This window comes from Pan paniscus, chromosome 9, assembly GCF_029289425.2.
Source record: "Pan paniscus chromosome 9, NHGRI_mPanPan1-v2.0_pri, whole genome shotgun sequence".
In the NCBI taxonomy this organism is placed as follows: domain Eukaryota; kingdom Metazoa; phylum Chordata; class Mammalia; order Primates; family Hominidae; genus Pan; species Pan paniscus.
The window spans coordinates 14,654,559-14,677,189 of NC_073258.2; the positions used below are offsets into that span (position 1 = coordinate 14,654,559).

The following is a 22,631-nucleotide window of genomic DNA, read 5'->3' on the forward strand; positions in this document are numbered from 1 at the left end:
ATTATTAAAAGTATCTACCGCCTGGGAAGGGCTTTGAGTTTGGGACCAGCTTAGTGTCAGAGACCTTGTGGTTTCCTGCTTAGGGTACATTTCTGATTTCTCCTGTCCTCTGCCCAGATTATTTGAGAATTTAGGGGAGGCTTTAGCTAGCTTTTGGAGCAGGACAGCATTCACTGTTTGGCATTCAGAGACTGTGTACTCTTAACCTTTTCCAGACCTCTGGTGGACATTAAATCTTAATTATCCAGGCTTCACCTGAATTTTTTTTTTTAAATAAAAGACAGTGTAGTGTACAACAGAACATTTTGAGCATACAATAGAAATTAAAAGTGGTTTCCTTACACCCTACATATCCTTTTGGGTCTGTTTAGCAATGAGAGGCACTGAAGGATGTGGGAGAAGGTGAAGAGAAGATGGTGGACTTTGTTGAGAATGATAAGGTGCAAATGAGAGTAGTTTATGGAGCATTGAGGATAGACTCCTAGCGGAGGCCAACAAAACCAGGCATGGAGTTGGTGTTGCTGGTTTACTTCATCCTGGATTGAACTGACACTCAGGTCAGAGGACACCAGATTAGAGAGTGAATCTGGACTGCTCTAGCCTTTCCCCTGGAGGCTCTCTCTGTGATACACAGACCTGGCTGCACTGTCCATTTCTCATAGCCACCACACGGGGGGTATAATCATTCTCTTCCCACCTCTCTCTGCCAACTCATCTCATTTCTCTGTCCTGGTAGAAATTGGCTGGCGGGCAGAATTTCTCCCTACAGACCATTCTCTGTCGGAGTTTGAGTTTGACGTCATCATTGGTGCCGATGGCCGCAGGAACACCCTGGAAGGTGAAGACTCTTCTTCTTGGTGTGGGAATGGGGGGATGGGAATGGGGGGATGGGAATGGGAGAGGGTACATTGGGGAAGAGTTGGAGAAAGTGGGCAAGATGCAGATGCCAGAGCTGGATGGAGGTCTTGATAGGAGGGCAGACCATCCTGTCCCTCTTGAGGTAGAACAGCCCATCCACCTGTGGGGTGGGCAGTTCAGGGGACAGCCATCTCATTCCGTCTGAACCTCGGTTTTCTCAACTGTAAGATGTGGATCACAGAACCCTTTCAAAGTGTTGTTATGCGGGCTGGGAAAGGACTGGTATGTGAAAATGCTTTATAAAGATAAAGTGTCATGGGGGAAAAATGAACATCCATTATTGAGCACCTCCTGGTGTGTGAGCCATGGTGCCGAGCACTTTCATACTTACTTCAGCTAAGATAAACATTTTTATAATACTATTAATGGTATTCGCTTACTTTCAAGTGTAATATTATTTATACTTGAAGGAGGAACTCACCTCTTTTTGTAACTTTTAAGCACACCCACTGCTGGGCAGGCAGGTATGTCTTGCCAAACTGTCAAGGTACAAAGGCCACACTTCTCTGAGTTCTAAAGCTGAAGCATAGTATCTTTCGTGGGGTAAGATCCTGTCAGTTTGTGAGAGAAACCCCATTGCCAGAAAATGCTTCCGTCCCCTCCACCTCAACACCAAGACTGATCCATCCACAGGCTGTACTCATTGATATTAACCATGCTAAATTGAGACCATGGGTTATAAACAACATGGCCCCAAATAGGGCAGTTCTGCTTTTTGAGCCTGCCCCCTCAAGAGCCACAGGCTGCAGATGCCTGACTGAGAGGATACGTCACTCTGAGGATGGGACATGCTCCCTGGAACAGGGCTAATCTTAGAAAACTCAGGATCTGTGGGCCGCCTGGCTCAGGACCTTCCCATCTGCCACATAACTGGGGCTGTTTGCCACTCCCTTTTCCCTTTCCATACCCACCTCGCCAACCATAGGTCATCAATATCTGACAGGGAATGTTTAAGCTGCCAACTTGGATGTAGTACTGTTGGAATTTTACACTTGGTAAAAGTGTAAGTTAGAATATTTGAGAATCCAGGACACATTTTCAGCTTGAGTATAGTTGGGCATTTCTTGAACATGGAAAGAAGGGTGGAGAGTGATGGAGCCATTTGAGCCACTCAAGGCCAAATGGGTAAACTAGAGCAGGGCTTCTTAGTATAAACACTGCAGACGTTTGGGGCCACACCATTCTTTGTCACAGAGACTGCCCTGTGCATTGTAGGGTGTTTAGCAGTATCCCTGGCCTCTGGCCCCCCAGACACTGGCAGCACCCCCAGGTGCGACAACCAAATATGTCTCCACACATCGCCAAGTGGCCCCTGGGAACAAAATCACCTCCAGCTAAGAAATGCTAGATGAGAATAATGGCCATTTCTGACCCTTTTGACAAAGGTCTAATGAAGGACAACTTAAAAGAGGACTATTGAATGGAAACCCAAGGTTGTTGGCCAGGCGTGGTGGCTCACACCTGTAATCCCAGCACTTTGGGAGGCTGAGGTGGGCGGATCACCTGAGGTCAGGAGATCGAGACCATCCTGGCTAACACGGTGAAACCCCGTCTCTACTAAAAACACAAAAAATTAGCCGGGCATGGTGGCACGTACCTGTAGTCCCAGCTGCTCGGGAGGCTGAGGCAGGAGAATCGCTTGAACGCAGGAGGTGGAGGTTGCAGTGAGCCAAGATCGCACCACTGCACTCCAGGCTGGGTGACAGAGCAAGACTCCATCTCAGAAAAAAAAAGAAAAAAACCCCAAGGTTGTCACTAAAAGGGATTTTTGACAGATGAGTGAGAATCAGCATGAGGCTGGAGTACATGGTGAGCAGATATGTGGGGCATTCCCAAAGGTGGCTAAGGAAAGGTTATGTCTGGAGGTCTGCACCTGTGTGACAGGCACCTGGCCTTACACAAAGTACACAGCATGCCTGGGGGCAGGGGCACTCAGGAAAGGTCAGATGACAGCAAGATGGGGGACTAGGAGGGAGACACACTGTTGAAAAGTGACCATCTGTTGTGTGGAACCCCTATTAACCTCAATAGGGAAAGTACCAAGTTCAAGAGGCCAAAGAAGAGACCAAGAGCCAGCAAAATAGACATGGGGTTTTATTAGGGATTCACAGGGGAGAGAGTCCAGTGGCAGTGAGTTGGACAGGAGACCCGGCTTCCCTACAGAAACGGTCCAATGGCGGCGGGCTGGACAGCACAACAGCCCAGTGGTGGCAACCTGGGCAGGAAAACCACAACTGCTTGCAAACAGCATGCAGTTTATTCAGCATTTTTACTTAACACCCTCCTCTTAACCTCCACCTGGCAACCTTCATCCAACCCAGAACTCAGGGCCTGGATCCCCCTGCATGGTCCATGTTCCACGGGATGGGCCAGGAGCTCAAATGTCCCTCATAGACAAAGAAGAAGTCTCGGGGTTGGCCACTCCTGGATTCCCCAGCTCAGAACACACATTCAGGTGCATCAGCCATACAGGGTCTTTCTAAAGGTGCGCTTCAGTTATTGCTGTCAGGTGAGTTTACCCTGCACCAGCTGCTCTGATCCTCCATAGCACTGCCATTCAAGAGCAATTTTAATGTAAATCATTGAAAACAAGAATTAGAGCGCTAAGCCTGGGCAACATGATGAAACTGTGTCTCCACAAACACTTAAAAAATAAATAAATAAGGCAGTCATGGTGACACATACATATTGTCCCAGCTCCTTGCCGGCTGAGGTGGGAGGATCGCTTGGCCCTGGGAGGTCGAGGCTGCAGTGAGCCATGACTGGCACCGCTGCTTTCCAGCCTGGGCAACAGAGCGAGACCCTGTCTGAAAAACAAAACAAAACAAAAAACGAATGAGAGCTAGAATTCCATTTATTCATTTATACATGCATTGTAGATGTACTAAATGCCAGTTACTGGGAACTGGTGCACTATTTTCCTCTTTTCAAAGGACACCAGTCATATTGGAGTAAGCTGGGTCCCACCCTACTCCAGTATGGCCTCATCTTGGCTAATTACACCTGCAATGACGCTATTTCCAATAGAGTCACATACTGAGGTACTGGGGTTAGGATTTCAACACATGAATTTGTGTGTGTGTGTTGGAGAGGCACATAATACAACCCAAAAAATTGGAGATACAAAGAAAATTTGTTAAAATCCCTGTCCTGCAGGAATTCAATGTAATCTACTTTTCAAGGGGGTCAGGAGCGGTGGCACCATGAGAAATGCTAACAGAGTAGTTTTAATCCTATAAATTCAAAGTGCATGTGGGTCTCTCATGAGTATATCTAGCAACGATGCCTGACACATCCTTAAAAGGGTACACCCTGTGACTGCCTGTTGGAAAGGATCGCTTTTCCTTTTGTTTATTGAAGCCTAACCAGGTCCTATAGATTTTAGAAACGGACAGTCTCACTGACTTTTAAAAGGCTTGGGAGCAAACCTCAGTATTTCTGCCCGCTCCTGTCCACTAGAGATCCAGAATCCTGGTTTCACTGGCCTGGGAGGCATCTGGGAACAGCTCTCCCAATAATCATTTTCAGTTTTCACACCAAGTCCAGAAGATAGACCCACTTTTTCGTTTCTCCTCATGCAGGATTCAGAAGAAAAGAATTCCGTGGGAAGCTGGCGATTGCCATCACCGCCAACTTCATAAACAGAAACAGCACAGCGGAAGCCAAGGTGGAAGAGATTAGTGGTGTGGCTTTCATCTTCAATCAGAAATTTTTTCAGGACCTTAAAGAAGAAACAGGTGGGACCTTCACCTTTCTCCCAACCAGACCAAGATCTAAAGTTTGCAGTTTCTAAAGTGTGCAGAGGCGTGTGCTGGCTTTCTGGGCTCTTGGGCCTCGAGGGACTCACTCTGATAGAGTGGAAGCAACGATTTTCCCTAGGATAGTGAATACAGACAGGATTTCTTCTGGGACAAGAGAGATTCTTGAGGGAATGTTCTGGATGTTGTACATGAAAGGAGATAGTGGACATTTGCTGAGTGCTCATTACATGCCAATTCTCAGTGTTAGGTAAAAAGTGGAGGTTGACACGATCCTTCCCACAGTGGCTCCCTGTCCAGTAAGGGATATCTGTATAAACCATCCTAAGGCAGGTGGCCAGCACTGCACCTGAGGTCAGCATGATATTTAGGGAATGCTAAGGAGGGAGCCAGTCACCTATGGATGGTTCCTAAAGGTTCCCAGGTGATTTTGTGCAATACAGCACTGCCCTTCCCCAAGAGGGACATCTGGATATGCTCAGGAACATAACCTATACTGGCATCAGTTGTCACCCAGCCATGGGCCTAGAGGATAGGAGGTATTGATTCATTCACTCAATATTTATTGAATGCCTACTATGTGCCAGATGCTGTTCTAGGGCTTGAGAATGAGCAGTGAGCAAAACAAAATCCGTCCCTCCTGGGCTTATATTCTACGAGAATAGACAGTCAATACACAAATAAACCAGTGACTCATCAGGTGGTAATAGGGACGGCAGAGAAAAACAGGGTGAGGGGAAAGGGGACGAGTCACCTGTCTCCAATTAAGTAAATTCCAGATACTTTTCCTTTCTTTTTAACCTGATTAAAAACACAGATTTCTCCTTGAAAAGCAATGTAACAACAATGTTAAATAAAATCTGTATATGGAAAATAAATCATCCGCAATCTGACCGCCCCACACGAGAATAGTCTTCAGACTCACCTACTCCTTTTCTGTAATTTTCCACCAGCGTGCTTGCTTGTTATGTGACTGTAGCTTAAATCGCAGTGTCCACACTCTTTAGTCAGCTTTTCTCATTCAGTGTCACATTCCAAACATCATCCTTCTGGTGGTGACTTTTAGGGGCTGTGGAATATCTCATCAAATTGATGTATTGTCACTGCCTAAGCATTGAAACCAGGGATTAGCAAACTATGGCTGGCCACATGGTTCTATACTGCCTTCGAGCTAAGAATGGTTTTATATATAGGCTGAATAAAACAATCAGAATATTTTATGACACATGAAGTTTATTTAAAATTCAAATTTCAGCATCCATAAATAAAAGCTGATTGTCGCCCAGCCATGTCCATTTCTTTACATAACTGTTGATGGCTGCTTCCACCATGAGAGGTCATGAAAGAGACCATAGGGCCCACAGGCCAGAAATATTTCCTAGCTTGTCCATCACACACACACACACACACACACACACACACACACACACACACACAACTTGCTGACCTCTGATTTAGGCCTTCCAGTTATTTACTGTTACAGATAACACTGCTTCTGTTAAATTATTTCTTTAACATCATTTCCTAGGAATGGCATTAGTTGTTGAGCAAGATTGTACTTCTCACTGGCCTGGAGGGTATGTGCTCACTGCACAACCCTCTCAGTTTCACCTCCATTGCATTATTTCATTAAAAGCTTGAATATTTCCTGCCAGCATATGGTGTCCTTTTGAATGCTTTGAGAATCCTCCAACCCTCCCTTCCCCTAAAAAACCAAGAAAATAAATACTTAAGTCACTCAATATAAATGAGAGCAGGACATTGAGTGTGTTTTTCCACGTTTCAGTGAACTTCCTTTAAACTTTGCTGTGGTTGTCACCTTCGGCCATTGTTTCACAACAGTGCCCTCAGACAGTGACAGTCGTGACCTTCCTGATTCTCCTGGGGGCCCTCTGCATTGATGCCTGTTTCCTATTTAACCGTAATAAAGGTGTTCCTATGGTTACCCAGCACGCCTTGTGTAAGTGCTGATATGTCGCCATGTGCCTGTTCCTTTCTCTCCCTTCAAATAAGCCAGTCAGCCTCACACTTGAGTATGAATTGGCATCACCTAGAGCTTGTTAAAGCACAGCATGCTGGCCCTATCCCCAGGGTTTCTGATTCAGTGAGTCTGAAGAAGGGCCCTGATAATTTGCATTGCTAGTATGTCCTCAGGTGATGCTGATGCTGTTGGCCAGGGACCTCCCTTTGAGAACCGTGGAGCTAAGCTCTCATTGCACAGCGTGGTTTTAAATGCAGGAACTTAGTGTGTAAAATGTCTTGTGATTGGTGGAAAGCACAAAAAGATACAGCCCAGCCTTCTAACCTGAGTTGTTCCTACCACTGCACTCGGGTTTTCACATACAAGCCGGGAAACAGTAGAAATATTCCTTGGCATAGTCATTGGAGAATTCCCACAGCTCTATGCTACTATGGGCACATGGAGGGCACAGTGGACAGGACTTGGAGCTAGATGGGCTGGGGTTCAAATCCCAGCCCTGTCATTGCTGAGCTTCTGTGGCCATGGCCGGCACTTGTCTTTTCTGCACAATTACCCGGCTCTAACTTACAAATACTGGCCCACAACCCCTACAGACATTGTGAGTTTTAACAGGAATAATGCCGCTATAGAACTATAGAAGCTAGCTGCTTTGACTTGGGTAGATTCTGGCACTCTGTTTTATCTTTGCCAGCCTTGTGTGCCTTAAAAACTGGTCTAACATGAATATTCTGCAGATAAATAACAAGACCAATAGTGAGGCAAAGTACAGTTCCTGGCACACAGTTGGTGCCGAGGAAGTAACACTGAGCTTGTGAATGCTTCTCTTTTCAGGCATAGATCTTGAGAACATTGTTTACTACAAGGACTGCACCCACTATTTTGTAATGACAGCCAAGAAGCAGAGCCTGCTCGACAAAGGTGTCATCATTAACGTACGTACCTCTTGGCCGCGATTTCCCGACTTCGCGACCTGGGCTGGTGACATCAGCAGGTGTGAAGGCAGATGTCGTCCTGCCAGAAACTGAGCGAGGGGAGGAGGGGGGAAGGTGCCACCAGCTTACACCCTTCTTTTTCTTGGTGTTACATGAGTGTTGGATAAAGGAGCCCACGCCAATATGCACAGAGAATTTTCTGCAGAGGGGCGTGTGCTGCTGTGAGACCTTTACCAGGTGTTAATGTGGATCAACTGAGTCTTTTCCTTCCCAAGTCTCATCCAGCCTTGCCTCTTCTCTGGGAGGTCACATGTCATTTGGAGGCAGATGGGGGCTCCTTGTCCTAATGAGACATAGGCATCCTTTGACTTGTGAATTTCATGCTGTGGAGCCTTGTCACAGTGTGGGGGAATTTCATTATTCATGCAGTCAAAAAGACTCGATCTGCATCTTGACTCTGCCACATACCTCCTCCAGACTGTGGGCAAACTGTGTTTCCTTCCTGAACCTCAGTCTTCTTATCTACAAAATAGGAATGATAGTTTCTGCCTGAAAGGGTTCTTGGAAGGAGCAAATAGAAGATATATATAGAGCACCTGGCACAGTGCCCGGCAGAGGATGGGTTTGTAGATTCCCTCTGTAACTTCTCAGCCTTGTTTGCACACTGGCTTTTTTGTCCTGCTGGCTTCCTGGCCTCTGCTTCGTGGCCTTGCGACTTCATGCTTAAGCACGGAGCAGGGTTGGAGGGAAGAAACATGGAGTAGTGGCCCCTGACTGGAAGCTTCTTCGGACAGGTGTACAACCCTTCCAGAGCCCCTGTTGTTGCTGCCACTGTCACTGCTGCTGCTGCAACCTCAAGATAAGGATCACACTGCCCAAGTTCAGCCTGCTGTCTGGGTGTCAGCCTGGAGCCCAGGCAGCACGGTGGCCATTCATTGCTGCTTGTCAGAGAAGAATGCAGCTATCTTCTTTCCTGCGTGTGCTGGCAGCCGTCTGGGTGGCATTAGTAACCCAGCCACCCCGTGGGCCTTCTCCACTTCAGCTCAGGTCTTTGCTGAGAGCCTGAGTTGTAGATGGAGGCTGTGAATACGGGCTTGGTGAAGTGGGCTGAGCACGCCAGCAGATGGGTGGGCGATGGGCTTCAGCAGTGTCCCACTGCTGACTGTCAGTCTGGGAGTGGTGGCATCCCCTTCTTCCCTCTGCCTCACAGAAGTTGCCTCCTGAAGTTGCCGCCTTAGTCTGAAACTGGGGGGGTGCAGGAGTGTAGGGGTAGCGGGCAGCTTTGCAGAGGAGAGGTTAGGCAGGCAGGCAAAGCTTGATGGGTTTTGTGTTTTGCAGAGCACCCTGGCCTCCTGGGATGCTAAGGTCACCCTCAGGTCATCCCAGGTGTTTGCTCATGGCAACTCGCTTCCCTGGCGGTTGTCAAAGCCCCTCCAGGCCCATGCTTGTCTTCACCAAGGCCTTTCTTTCTCCTTCAGAGGCCCCTGGGAGCAGCTCCTGAGCTGGTGCTGAGGAGCCTCAAGGTAAAAGATGGGAAAGAAATTGGAGGCCACAGGCTGGACACCTGATTGGAACAAGAGCTATAGCCTGAGCGTCCAGGTGTCCAGCCAAGTTCCCAACCCATCTTCCCTGAGCCGCTTAAATTTACATTGTTCTCTTGCTCCCTGGAGGAATGGCAAGTTTTCTGTTTTCCTCTCCCTACATGGATCCGTATCTTCCTATAGCCACACAAGGTGCCAAGTAAATGTTTGTTGAATGAATGACTGACCTCTGGACCAGAGGTTTTCCTGCTTCCCCATTGATTCCAGCTGATCTCTGGGCTTCTTTCCATGGCTACCGAAGGAAGAGTAAAGTTTCTCTTCAAGCAGCCGTGCCTCTGGGCTCTCAGCTGTGTCCATCTTCTCTTCCCCACAGGGAGGATGTCCCATCCCAGAGCATCCCTGGGCCCCTGCCTCTGCTGGCCCATACGTGTGTGGGCTGGGATTCTGTCCTCCTGTCCTTGTCCTCATCTGCTCCCTATGGTTTTGCTCCTTCTTCCATCCCCCCACTCATCTGGGACCCTCCAGCCGCTAAGAGACTCCACAGCAGCCCTAGGCCATTAGGCTTCCAGCCAGCTCTAGCCTAGTGTCTTCCCTTTGCTAGGTCCCCACTCTCCTGCATGAGGTGTCCACGCCAGGCACTGTCTTCATTGTGTAATGTCACCCACTCCATCTTAGGGATGCTTGGGGCATGTTTTGACGGGGGGGTGTTTGAGACCTCTCCCTTCTCTCTTCCCCCATCTCACCTCCACGCCTTCGGAGAGAGAAGTGATCATGTGACCGCGGAAACAGGGATCAGAAAGGAAATCAAATAACAGGAATTCCATCCTGGACACTGGGGCCTGACAAAGAGCTCTTGGACCAGTGCTGGATGCAATTTGGGTGGTTTGGTTTGGATGGGGGAAATATGAGTTTCCAGAACAGGGTATTTGAAATCATGGCTACTCAGAAAATTGAGGCAGTGGTCACTCTGGCTGTAAACGCGGCACTCTGTGATTGTCAAGCCCTTTGTAATTGAGGGTGCCTTGGCTGGGTCCAGGATATACTTCATCATAAGCCATATCTGGAGCCAGCATGAATTACAGGGGACAGGAATTCCCATTCGTCAGTCACTTCCCACATGGGGCTAGGGATTTCCTGTGTACACTCATTCCATCTTCTCACGTGGCTCTGTGAAGTAGGTTTTGATATTCCCTTTTTACAGATGAGAGAGTGGAGACTCTGAGAAGTTAAATAACTGGCCCAGATTTAGTTAGTAAACAGCAGAGGTGGACTTTGACCCATTGCTCTCACTGGCCCCAAAGCCTGTGTTCATGTTACACACTGGTCCCCTCCCACTCCAGGTGTCTGTACTTTTTGTGTCACCTTTGAGAAAGGTGGTCTTTTAGTTTCTTTAGCCACACGGTGAGCAGCTTGGACTCTGGGGATACACTAAACTTGCCAGCTCTCTTCAATCCTCACATCCTGTGTTTCATTGCTAGTGTCCCTCCAGGATGGATATTCCAGTCCTCGCAGCTCAGGGCTCTGCACTCCCCATGAAAGAAGCATAACAATTAGCACCAAAAGCAAGCTACTGGGGAGGCTGAGGCAGGAGAATTGCTTGAACCTGGGAGGTGGAGGTTGCAGTGAGCCAAAATCACACCATTGCTCTCTAACCTGGGAGACAAGAGTGAAACTCCATCTCAAAAAAAAAAAAAAAAAAAAAAAAAGCTATGCTGTGAGAGCCCTCGGCCCATCAAGTAAAGGAGTCACTGATTTTGGAAAGTGTGAGAGGTTTCCCATTTTCTTTTTCTGGTCTTGTTTGACCACTAAACATGGCATATTTGGATCATACTCGCTTAGCTGAATTTATTATAAAATCACACTTTCTGATGGCTCCTTTGTCTCTTAATTGTACTGAAAGTTCTCATGAGAACCAGACCTATGAAATGTGCTCGTTGTTTGCTCCAAGACCATTATCAAGTGCACTGTTCATTACAACTCTCAACGCGCCCTGTTGAAATTCCTACGTGAGACAGATCTTTTAGAATTTAATGCCAGGGAAAAATTGCCTTCCCTGAGGAATTTCTACACTTCCTTCTTTCTGATAAGGAGAGCTCTGGGGCATATCACATTTCCCTTTTGCCTTGGATGCCAGGAAGCTCAATGCCAAATTTGATGCTTAATCACAACCGTGTTAACCCTCACAGCTGGCTGATTTATTTCCTCTTTATTCCCTTGGTCCTGGTTTTTGTATGTCTTTTCTGACTAGCCTCACTGTATAGACCCATTCCAAGTCCTTTTGCCAAGAGGTGGGTATGAAGGCTAGCCCTTCAGAGGGGGAGGTTGCTGCACCATGTTTTCATCTTCCCCAGGACTACATCGACACAGAGATGCTGCTGTGTGCGGAGAACGTGAACCAAGACAACCTGCTATCCTATGCCCGGGAAGCTGCAGACTTTGCCACCAACTACCAGCTGCCATCCTTAGACTTTGCCATGAACCACTATGGGCAGCCTGATGTGGCCATGTTTGACTTTACCTGCATGTATGCCTCAGAGAACGCGGCCCTGGTGCGGGAGCGGCAGGCGCACCAGCTGCTCGTGGCCCTTGTGGGTGACAGCTTGCTTGAGGTACTGCCTGAGCTCGGAGCCCCCATGTTTCTCTGCGAGACAGATCCCACATTTGTATTCTGGCAGGCAGTATCTGCTGTTGTGCAGCGGGGAGAGGACAGGCTCTCAGCCAGTTGGCAGGACTCTGCCAAGCCTGTCCCGGCCTCAGAGCCTGTCCTGTTGCTGCACTCAGAGGAGCCTATTCTGCCTCTGTGTAGTTAGGAGAGACTTCTCTCCTATCTCCTGGCTCTTTTGCACTGACTTCTTTGATGAAGTACAAAATGAGGCAGCCCTGGTCTGGGCCGTATGAGCCATCCTTCTCAGAGTATGTGGACCCTCAGCTGGGCCAAGACTTCTTCCTCATGTGGGCGGCCCTTTGTGGCCTTTGAGATCACACAGAGTGCAGGAGAGGCCTATGGGCCCCAAAGTCTCCTTTCCATTCATAGCTTCCCTGCTGAAAAATTCTTCCCAGAAAATCTGCAAGGATCCTTAGATTAAATGAATGTTTTCAGAAAGGAGAAAGTTTTCTCTTTAGTGTGAGCACTGATTATGTATTTATTCCAAGTTAAGAGTCAAATTCCAGACCATGCTTTGGGTGCTCATGGAGCAGATTAGTCAGCACTCAGCTTGGTTGACTTGGTCCTTGGGCACTATTGTGCATGGACTTGAACCTAAGACCCTTGGTTGAGCCCTCAGTACCCATCCTGCTTCTGGCCCAGACTCCTTTCCCAGCTCAGTTTCTCCCTACCCACCTCCCATGCTCCATGTTACACCCAGAACAGACGGCTGTTCTTCCATCAGGCGCCAGCATTTTCCAACCACCATGCCTTTGCCCACACCATTCCCAAGTAGCTCAGGATCAGAATCTCATCCATTTGTTAAAATCAGCTTAATGCAACTCTTAAGAAGCTTATTCTGATTTCCATCTCCCTCTCCCAGGATGGGAATTTGTCTCGCCTTTTCTGAGCCCTAAAGCAGTTTTGCTATGCCTGCGTCATAGCACCGTTTACATTTAACCTTCTGCTATAGTTATTTGACCTTGTGATGAATCCTCATAGGTAGCAGGGTCCCTGCCCTGTCACCTCTCTGTCCCTCCAGTGCCCTGCACGGTCCTGGCAATCAGTGTGTGCTGGGTACAATGAGATCATAGATTGGGAGTCATCAGAATCAACTGGAATTTTGCACGTTTTCTTTTGCAGCCATTTTGGCCCATGGGTACAGGCTGTGCCCGTGGCTTCCTGGCAGCCTTTGACACGGCATGGATGGTGAAAAGCTGGAACCAGGGCACCCCTCCCCTGGAGCTGCTGGCTGAAAGGTGAGCTTTGACAGCAGGGCTCCTAACTGGGGGGCAGGGCACTCAGGCAGGAAAGGGGGCAAGATCACCCCGCAGGTGACTGCTGGATATACCTGGAGCCTCTGCCTCCTCCATTCTACCTTCCCATGTGTGGCCTGATTTGACATCAGCATCCCCAAGGATGCTTTCTCCATCATTATCTGACTCTTACAGTGACTTTCTCTGGGACCAGGACCTTGGGCCCTGGATGACAAAGAGAAATCTTCATCTAGGTTGGCCCTGCAGCTGGGGCTCCCCAGCATCACTCATTCACCGAAGAGCCAGAGAGGTTTATTTAAGGGAATCTTCCAGGGCAGTGCTGAGTCTCCTGTCCTGGATGTGGGTTGGATTCTCTGGCTTTCCAGGCCTCTCACACCACTGAGATCCTGGGCTTCTTCCCAGACCCCTGCTGCTGGCCACGTGGCTGTGACAGCTGGTGGACGGGGGGAGGTCAGGGCTGGTGGGCGGAGGCAGGCCCTGACAATCTTGGGTGTGGAAGCCTGTGGTCGTGGGGAGCAGGCCGCAGGAGGCAGCGTGGCTGAACATGGTTATGGCAAAACCACAGGCCACCGTGCTGCCAGCCCTGCATCCCTCCCCCTGCCTGGGTGGAGGAGCCCAGCATCCCCGTCACCCAGGCACCCCTTTCCTCTCGGCCCCTTTGACCTTCTCCCCACTTTGCAGATCTCAAGAACCAGGAGAGTCAGGTATTTCAGGGAAGGGTTAGACAAACATGTCCAGGAAGCCCTTGAGCCAGAGGAAGGGGGAAGTAGGGAAGGGTGGGGACAAGGCCTGAGGTGGCAAAAGTGATCCCTGACCTCCAGGCTCTGCCTCCCTCCAGGGAAAGTCTCTACCGGCTGTTACCTCAGACAACCCCGGAGAACATCAACAAGAACTTTGAGCAGTACACGTTGGACCCAGGGACACGGTACCCAAACCTCAACTCACACTGTGTCAGGCCCCATCAGGCAAGTCCATTGTTGCGGCCCTGTCTGAATCACTCTGCACTGAACAGTGGGAAGAGGCGGTGGGGAGGGGGTCACATTAAATTTTGGTCCATTCCTGGGACTAAGGCCACCAAGGCCTGCTGGCCTAATGGTGGGACCAGTTCTTCTCCCCACTCGAGTCAGCATTCTTTCTAACCCACACGACAGAACTAGAACACATGTAGGGGGAGAGATTTATATGTATATGTGCATATATTTATATATATTGTCACTATGCATATGCATTGCTGATCTTACCTGTCTCAAATAATCTACTTGGCCACATATGATCTCTGCATACCACCCTTGGTCCTGGGGTCCATTTCTTCTTCCACTAATTTAAAGCCACCAAACTCTCAACCTCTTTGGTCAATAGAACAGAAAATTGTGTGAATTTTTAAAATTAGCTACAGACATTCCCACTTAGTTTGCCTGCATCTGGGTGGAGGATTGAGGCCCATTGCTCTATGACTGAAGTTGCCTGCGTTCCCTTGCCGAAGGTCATGCCTCCCAGCAGTAGAGGAAAATGGTGGCAGGCACTGAATTGGGGGTGGGTCGAGTTTAGGGGCCCTGAGACTAGGATTTGGGGGAAAACTGGTGGGCAAGCATGTCTCTCTTGCTCATAGGTGAAGCATTTGTATATCACTAAGGAGCTGGAGCACTACCCTCTCGAGAGACTGGGCTCAGTGAGGAGATCTGTCAACCTCTCCAGGAAGGGTAAGCGGCCCTCCTGGGACCCTGGTGATTGGCTAGGAAGAGCTTTGAGGGGAGGAGGACTGCTCGGTGACCATGGTGACACAGGCACTGCAACCAGCCTGGCTTTCCCCCTTTACCTGTGTGGTCATGGGCAGGCACCTGTCCTCTTTGTACTCCAGTTCCTCCTCTGTGAGACCAAGAGAAGCCCTGCCCAGAGAATCATTATGAGGAGGAAAGGAGCTAGTGTGTGTCGAGAGCTTCACACAGTAAACATGAACCAGAGGATTATCTCACCGGGACTTGTTCTTATTTTGCTGTTGTTTCCTGCATGGGGGCCTTGTCCCCTTAAGTAGATAATGAGCTTAATGCACTTCACCCTTTTCCTGATCATCCTGGGCCTAGCAGTGCTCTGGACCCAGGACCAGTGCTCAACACAGGGAGATGGGATGGTTAAATGAGGAACTCCCAGTGCCCAGCTCAGCTCAGGATGCTCTCCTGCTTACAGACCTCTTTAGCTACCTGTGCCTGTCCAGGCTTTGCCTCCTCTCCTTCCTTAGGCAAACTCAGCTGTACTCCTCCCTCCCCTCCACACACCACGACATGCCCCACTGCTGTAATAAACCACTTACCATAATCAACCATTTTACTGTTACGCAAACATAGCAGGTTTTTCTAGATTCTTAGCCACCACACAGTCCTTTCTGTCTTCCTGGAATGACTTCTTCCGTCTGATAAGTTCCTAGGTGCTCTCAAAGAACAAGCTCAAACGTACCTCCCCATTACACTTTTCTTTGGAGAATTCCCCTCCCAGCGCAGACTCAGGCAAACCTGCTAATGTGCTCCCACAGCCCCCTGTTTCTCCCTCCATTGCAGCACTGTGTCAGCATCACCCCCTCTGTGACTATCTTCCCCACTAGATGAGCATGTTGTTGGCAGGGCCTAAACACAGTAGGTCTTAGGAACTCTGCTGGAAGAGAACATGCTTCCTCTCCCCTCCTGCCACACTCCTGACCAGGCGCCCAAGCAGCAGTCCTCAGGGAGCTGCACCCATGCCAGTGGCCCCCTGCCCTGGCCCCTTGCCTTGGGGCCGCTCCTCCTGGTCCCCAGCCATGGTGGCAATGAGAAGGGAGCGCCAGGGCAGACCGTGTGAGATTCCTGCAGAGCCTCACTGCCTGCGCTCTCCTTCTTGCAGAGTCAGATATCCGGCCCAGCAAGCTCCTAACCTGGTGCCAGCAGCAGACAGAGGGCTACCAGCATGTCAACGTCACCGACCTGACCACATCCTGGCGCAGTGGGTTGGCCCTGTGTGCCATCATCCACCGCTTCCGGCCTGAGCTCATGTGAGTCTGGGGCCCAGGCTGGCCCCTGGAGACGAGGGATGCCAAGGCCATTCTGCTGCATGTAGAATCTTCATTACTTGGTTCAATATTTCTCTTTCTGTGTTTCAATTTGAGATTTTTCTTAACATTTGTTCTTTTCCCTTTGCACTGATTACTCTGTCAGCAGTGTGTTTGATCTGTGTTCCTAATACGTGAGGATAAAAATTGGCTCAGGCTTAGTGATGGCACTCTTGACACCTCACCCCCCACTACCCTTCCCCCCCGAGCCCCATCACCACACTCTTTGGAATTTGAGCATTCACACCTTGGAGCTTCACCCTCAAGAGAGGAGTATGGGCCAGACCTAATTCCAGGGACTAGTTTGAGGGTTTTATAGAATTAGGTTTGAGACCCAGATCCATAAGCTGTGTGTCCTTGGGCAAGCCACTTACCTTCTCTGAGCTTTAGATTCTTCATCTCCAAATTAGAAATAGCAGCAGGGTCATTGGGGAGATCAGGTTATGTTTGAGGAAACACTGTGATGCTAAAGCATGGTGCATCTGTATTTAAATCAGCAGCAGCAGAACTTCACAGCCAGGTGCAAATCACAAAAAAGGCTGGCAGCAAACCTACCCAAGGGCTAGCAATTGGTACTTTAGGAAATGAGGTGGCCTTAGGAGGATGGACTGTCTTTTTTTTTTTTTTAAGCTGGAGTCTCTTGCTCTGTTGCCTGGGCTGGAGTGCAGTGACGCAATCTCAGCCCGTGGCAACCTCCGCCTCCCAGGTTCAAGCAATTCTCCTGCCTCAGTCTCCTGAGTAGCTGGGATTACAGGTGCCCACCACCACACCCGGCTAATTTTTGTATTTTTAGTAGAGATAGAGTTTTGCCATGTTGGCCAGCCTGGTCTCGAACTGAGCTCAAGTGATCTGCCCGCCTCTGCCTCCCAAACTGCTGGGATTATAGGTATGAGCCACTGCGCCTGGTCTCCCTTTTTACTTTATATGCTATATAACTCGATGTTTTTTACAAGATGCCCATTTTACTTTTGTAATTAAAAAGAAAAAAAGTAAGGGATATATTTAAAAGTAAAATAGCTCATAAATGTTCCCAAGAGGTTTAAATCATTTTCTGATGGCTTTAGCCCGGGCAGCAATAACGTCATCATGGCCCGAGTCTGATTTTGTCCCTTCCTGACCAGTGGAGTGGTGGGTGAGAACTGGGAGTAGGGGCTGGAGTCACTATTCCTCCCCTGTACCCTGCCGACACCTGGCAGAGTGTCACCCTCAGTGCTCCTTACCACCTGAAGGTGCTCAGCTCGTCACACCTCTGCCTCCTCTCCCTGAATTTCTCTGCTTTGTTTTGATTCTCTAGCAACTTTGACTCTTTGAATGAAGATGATGCTGTGGAGAACAACCAGCTCGCATTTGATGTGGCCGAGCGAGAGTTTGGGATCCCTCCAGTGACCACGGGCAAGGAGATGGCATCTGCCCAGGAGCCTGACAAGCTCAGCATGGTCATGTACCTCTCCAAGTTCTACGAGCTCTTCCGGGGCACCCCACTGAGGCCCGTGGGTAAGCACCTGCACAGAGGTTTTGCTTAGCCCCTTGAGCCAACTCTGTCCCTGTCTCTGAGTCTGGCTGCTCCTAACACTGTATGGTCTGTTCTGGGGCTGCCCAGTGTGTTCCCCTTGACTTTGAGGCCAAACAGGGGTGACTCCACTCACCCAGCCCCTGTGCATGTAAGTGGATCTGTATGCCATTTACATCTTGAGTTTGGGGTGAGAGAATTATTTTAGAGGGACCTGGTTACAATGACACCTCCTTGTTTTTGTTTTTTTGTTGTTTGTTTTTGGTTTTTTTTTTTTTTTTTTGAGAGGGAGTCTCGCTTTGTCGCCCAGGCTGGAGTGCAGTGGTGTGATCTCAGCTCACTGCAAGCTCTGCCTCCCAGGTTCACGCCATTCTCCTGCCTCAGCCTCCCGAGTAGCTGGGACTACAGGTGCCTACCACCACGTCTGGCTAATTTTTTTTGTATTTTTAGTAGAGACGTGGTTTCACTGTGTTAGCCAGGATGGTCTCGATCTCCTGACCTCGTGATCCGCCTGTCTTGGCCTCCCAAGTGCTGGGATTACAGGCGTGAGCCACCACACCCAGCCAACACCTCCTTGTTATAGCCATACTTCCCAGAGCCAGGTTCCAAATCACAGTTGCGCTTTATTTCCCAACAGATTCTTGGCGCAAAAACTATGGAGAAAATGCTGACCTCAGCTTGGCCAAATCATCCATTTCTAATAACTATCTCAACCTCACATTTCCAAGGAAGAGGACTCCACGAGTAAGTTTTGGCCTGGTTTTGGTTTTATTTCCCATTGCACATGGACGGGGTATGAGGAACGGAGATTGTCACATTCTCAGCCTGTTGAGACTAGTAAGTTACATGGATCAGGCGCTCCCGGAAGTTGCTAGTAAAACTTGGATTAGTGACTGAGTGTTTTTGGAAGTTCTTCCTGGCACTGTGTAGCTAGTTTCAATGACTTCAAAGTGGTTATAGGAAGGACATAGTAGCGAGCTGATAGAACATATTGGTGAATGCTTTTACAAGTAAATCAGATCAGCTCTGCTTCCTGAGGGATGGGGATGAAATGATTTCTCACTGTGCTGAGCAGTTTAGATCTGGAACATGACGGCCATCAGTTTAGTGGCAGAAGTGCATGGTGATGATGCTCTGTTTACACATCTGTTCCATTAATTTGTATTTATTCACTCATTCAACAAATATATATTGGGCTCTCCTATAGTTCAACTTCAGGGCTATATTTTTTGTTTCTGATGAGGGGAGCAAATATACAGAAGTGAATAATATATGGACCTTGCCTTTGAGGAGCTCGGAGCCTAATAAAGAGGTTCCCAAACTTTCTCAACTTATAGCACCCTTAGTGTCTCTGTAATTTTTTTCATGGTGTGCCTATACCAAAATAAATACCTAACAGTTTCATTTATTAAGTAGTTAAGACCAAATAACTTAATAGGAGCATTTTTCAAGATGTCTGACAGACATGATAGTGTTTTCCTAGAAAATTAAAAATATTCATGGTGCCATGGGACACAGTTTGGGCATCACATGCCTAAGGAGCAGTGACAGTTTTGTGTGAGTGCTAACATCTCTGTGGGAGGCATGATGCAAGTTCTCTTGCTTAATGTGCACATTTTACAGATAAAAATGGAGGCCTATGGTTGTGGTGGCTCACGCCTGTAATCCCAGCACTTTGGGAGGCCAAGGCAGGCAGATCACCTGAGGTCAGGAGTTTGAGACCAGCCTGGCCAATATGGTGAAACCCCGTATCTACTAAAAATACAAAAAATTAGCCAGGTGTGGTGACAGGTGCCTGTAATCCCAGCTACTCGGGAGGCTGAGGCAAGAGAATCGCTTGAACCCAGGAGGCGGAGGTTGCAGTGAGCCGAGATTGCACCATTGCACTCCAGCCTGAATAAGAAGAGTGAAATTCCACTTAAAAAAAAAAAATTGGAGGCCTAGAGAGGCTAGGTGCCTTGGCCAGCTCACCTGCTACTCTGTTGTACTTCATTACTTTGCCCCTACCCCATGCTTCCTTCACACTAATTAATCAACTCATCGAAAGGCATTTGTTGTGTATCCAGTGATAGGACATACAGAAGTAATGTGAGCCTTGACCTTGGAGTCCAGTTAGGAAGGTCGATGCTGGGAAGATAGGGAGAAAACTGAGAAGCAAGAGTCCGAACCTTGGGGAACAAGGGAGTTTGAGGCGCTGGCAGAGGCAGAGCAGCCAGGAAAGAAGATGGGAAGGGGAACAGACAGTTGGAAAGTCAGAGAGGGAGTCGGGAAGCCCACGGAGGAGAGCGCTTCTACGGGATGGGCCCTGGAGACCATGCCAGGCGACAGGGAAGCCAGCCAGGGTCGGGGCTGAGGACAGGCTATGGGATTTGGATGTGTTGGGGCAGATGGCAAATGTCAGAGTTCTAGGACTGGAGTGGGGAGTTCCTGGGGTGGTCAGTGGGAGCAGGGGAGAGAAGATGGGTGGAGGAGAATAGGACCAGAGTGAAGCCACTGGTGGGAGCAGGGGTGGCTTGGGGTAGGGGCAGTTGTAAGTACCTGCCCAGAGCTTGCCTGCCCTCTCCAGGATGGCAGGGTGCCCTCCACCAACAGGACAGTGGGCTGGAAGCCTCTGCAAGTTTCTGAGTCTCTCTAGGTGGCCAAGAGTCTATTTAAGCTTGGCCAAGGCAGCCATACCTAGCAGGGTGGGATGGGGCCACCCAGCCTCCTTTCCCTGGGCTGTGTGAGCAGTGGTCACTTTTTCCACTGAGGCCTGAACTCCCTGCTCCCTGGGATGCTGCAGCAGCTGTTTTGCCAACCCCAGGAGCAGGATACTTCATGCTTCTGTGGCTCCCTATCTCTAGGAAGGAATGGGCTAGCAAGGCCTTAGCTGGGCAAGGGAGATGGCAACAGAGCAGTTAAAATGATGAGCTGCACCCAGCCTCTCTCCCACTCTGAGCCGGCCCAACCTAGAGGCTCTGTGTGAGGGCTGCATTGTCCGCCATGTTCCCACTGAGTAAATGGGGCTGTCTTCTGGGTACCAGTGGTCAGCTTGTTCTACCTCCAGCCCAAGGACCCCTGTCTTGGGCTGTTTGGCCCCAGGCAAGCCAGTCAGTGTTTCTGGAAGCTCTCCGAAACAGACATTTACTGCCTTTCTCCATTCACCGCGTTTCTGCCGCTTGGCCCTCAGAGGGAACTGGAGAGGGATGTTTCCACCTTTCACTCACCACACCTCTATTTACAGAGTGACAGAATTGAAACAGCCTGGCCAGCACTGGCTTGGGAGCTGGGGATGGTTAAAAGTCAGGAATCAGCAAGGTTAGCCAGGCCTCCCAAGGGCTGAGGGCCTCACTCCACTTCCCTCTGGCTCTGCTAGAAAATGCTTGTGGTGGAGGGCTCTGCCCAGCCCAATTCTGGCCCCTTTTGAATCTTGTTCAGTCTTCTTCAGGGTGTGTCCCTTGGCTGCCCATTTTCAGAGGAGTCAAGGCCCACAGATCTGTCCTCTCCCACAGCCTCATTTAATCTTTGCACTCTACCCCATCTTTGGATAGGTAGAGATATTTGGCCATTGAGTTAAGTGCCTGGCATGGGCATTGTTTGTTCTCTCAGAGCGATGGAGCACTTCCTGTGGGTGGGTTAGGTTGTTTCGTAAGGCTACTGGGTCACCACACTGTGCCTTGGCCATCACTGAAATACCTCTGCATTCTGTCTACCACTCAATGCCAGCACAGTGATCAGGGCCACGTAGAAAGTACCTTCTTCCCATCCTACCAGATACCTTGTTGTATCTGAACGCTTTTTTGATTTGGGGAACCTAATGGCAATGCTCTTTGGCCTCAACATTTCCCTCTAGCAAAGAACACTGAGTCCACCCCGGTCTGGTCCTGCACAGCCACAGGGGATGTCTGCACGTAAGACTCTGAAATCCATACACAATTACACATCTGTACATAAAGGCTCCCTCACATTTACACCAAGATATCAGTACAACAAAACACGCAACCCTCAATGACCTTGCTCATCAGCCCTTCTGGAGTGGAGATACAGGGCAGGCATGCTTGCACGAGTCTATACAATAGCCCTCCCCACAAACACAGACAATATCTGTACATACAGGTGCATCCGTATTTGACCTTCCTCCCTGCCCCTTCCTAACTTCCTCTCCGTCTTCCAGAGGAATATATTGATGTGGGAATTGAGCTGTGAGTGCACATTTATTTACAATGTGGCGTCTTCATCTGAAGAGGATCTGCTGGTTCTCTGCTGAGTCAGGCTTAAGAACCTCCCTCCCTGATTTTCACTGACGATGTTAAATTCTTCTTCCCCCCCCATCTTATCTTCCTGATAACATGCAATCCAAGCAAGATGTATCAACTTCAAGCAAAATGAAAGGCTTTTTCTCCATCAAGGATCTCATTTACTTTTAAAGAGAGTAACTTTTCCATTCCCACCGTGAGTGGTAACCCATTGGGTTGATTAGTTCTGAAAACTGGGCAGCCCATGCCTGGAAAGAGGAGAGCTTGGGGAGTATATTTTCCTCTTAAAAGGCCCTTGGTCTGCTTCTGCAGATCTGTCTGTGGTCCTGGTGAGGATCTAAAAGCCTCATGGCATGGGACAGTTCCTGGGGGCTCCAGGGCTCTTGTCATCATGCATGTAGGTGACACCTGAACATATAACCAGGGCATCTATCATGCCTGTGTGCATGGGCACACACACAGACATACACCCTCAGACTCACAATACCTACCAGTACTCTCCTAGACCTGCCACACATGGTGACACCTGTACTTATGGCCACTACGGTCATTACTGTACACATATGCAGAACACCAATTTTTGTCCCATTCTGAGCCCACTCCTTGGGGGGATAAAACAGAAGTTGTTACTTGTCCCTGGAGAGCTCATCCCAGAAGCCAGATGGGTAGCCCCAGGTTTGATCCTGCTCAACCAGGTCCTCTTCCTCCTCCAGCACTGGTCCCTGACAGAGTGGCATTCACAAAATGTGACTGACATTT

At 49.1% G+C, this 22,631-nt stretch overlaps 1 protein-coding gene across 20 annotated transcripts in view; it reads left to right on the top strand.

Moving 5' to 3' along the window:
- The window catches only part of MICAL2 (microtubule associated monooxygenase, calponin and LIM domain containing 2), a 270,478-nt gene that overhangs the window by 117,430 nt on the left and 130,417 nt on the right, over positions 1 to 22,631 (top strand). For all 20 annotated transcript variants that reach the window (XR_008954575.2, XR_008954578.2, XR_003029112.4 and 17 more), the window contains 10 exons: positions 737 to 838; positions 4,500 to 4,655; positions 7,489 to 7,589; positions 11,482 to 11,739; positions 12,918 to 13,033; positions 13,890 to 14,016; positions 14,661 to 14,751; positions 15,923 to 16,070; positions 17,422 to 17,621; positions 18,275 to 18,381. Coding sequence is in view for 14 of the 20 variants with exons in the window: in XM_055094133.2 (XP_054950108.1) it covers positions 737 to 838; positions 4,500 to 4,655; positions 7,489 to 7,589; positions 11,482 to 11,739; positions 12,918 to 13,033; positions 13,890 to 14,016; positions 14,661 to 14,751; positions 15,923 to 16,070; positions 17,422 to 17,621; positions 18,275 to 18,381 (1,406 nt within the window). In the remaining 6 variants the exon portion in view is untranslated. The remainder of the gene's footprint in view (positions 1 to 736; positions 839 to 4,499; positions 4,656 to 7,488; positions 7,590 to 11,481; positions 11,740 to 12,917; positions 13,034 to 13,889; positions 14,017 to 14,660; positions 14,752 to 15,922; positions 16,071 to 17,421; positions 17,622 to 18,274; positions 18,382 to 22,631) is intronic.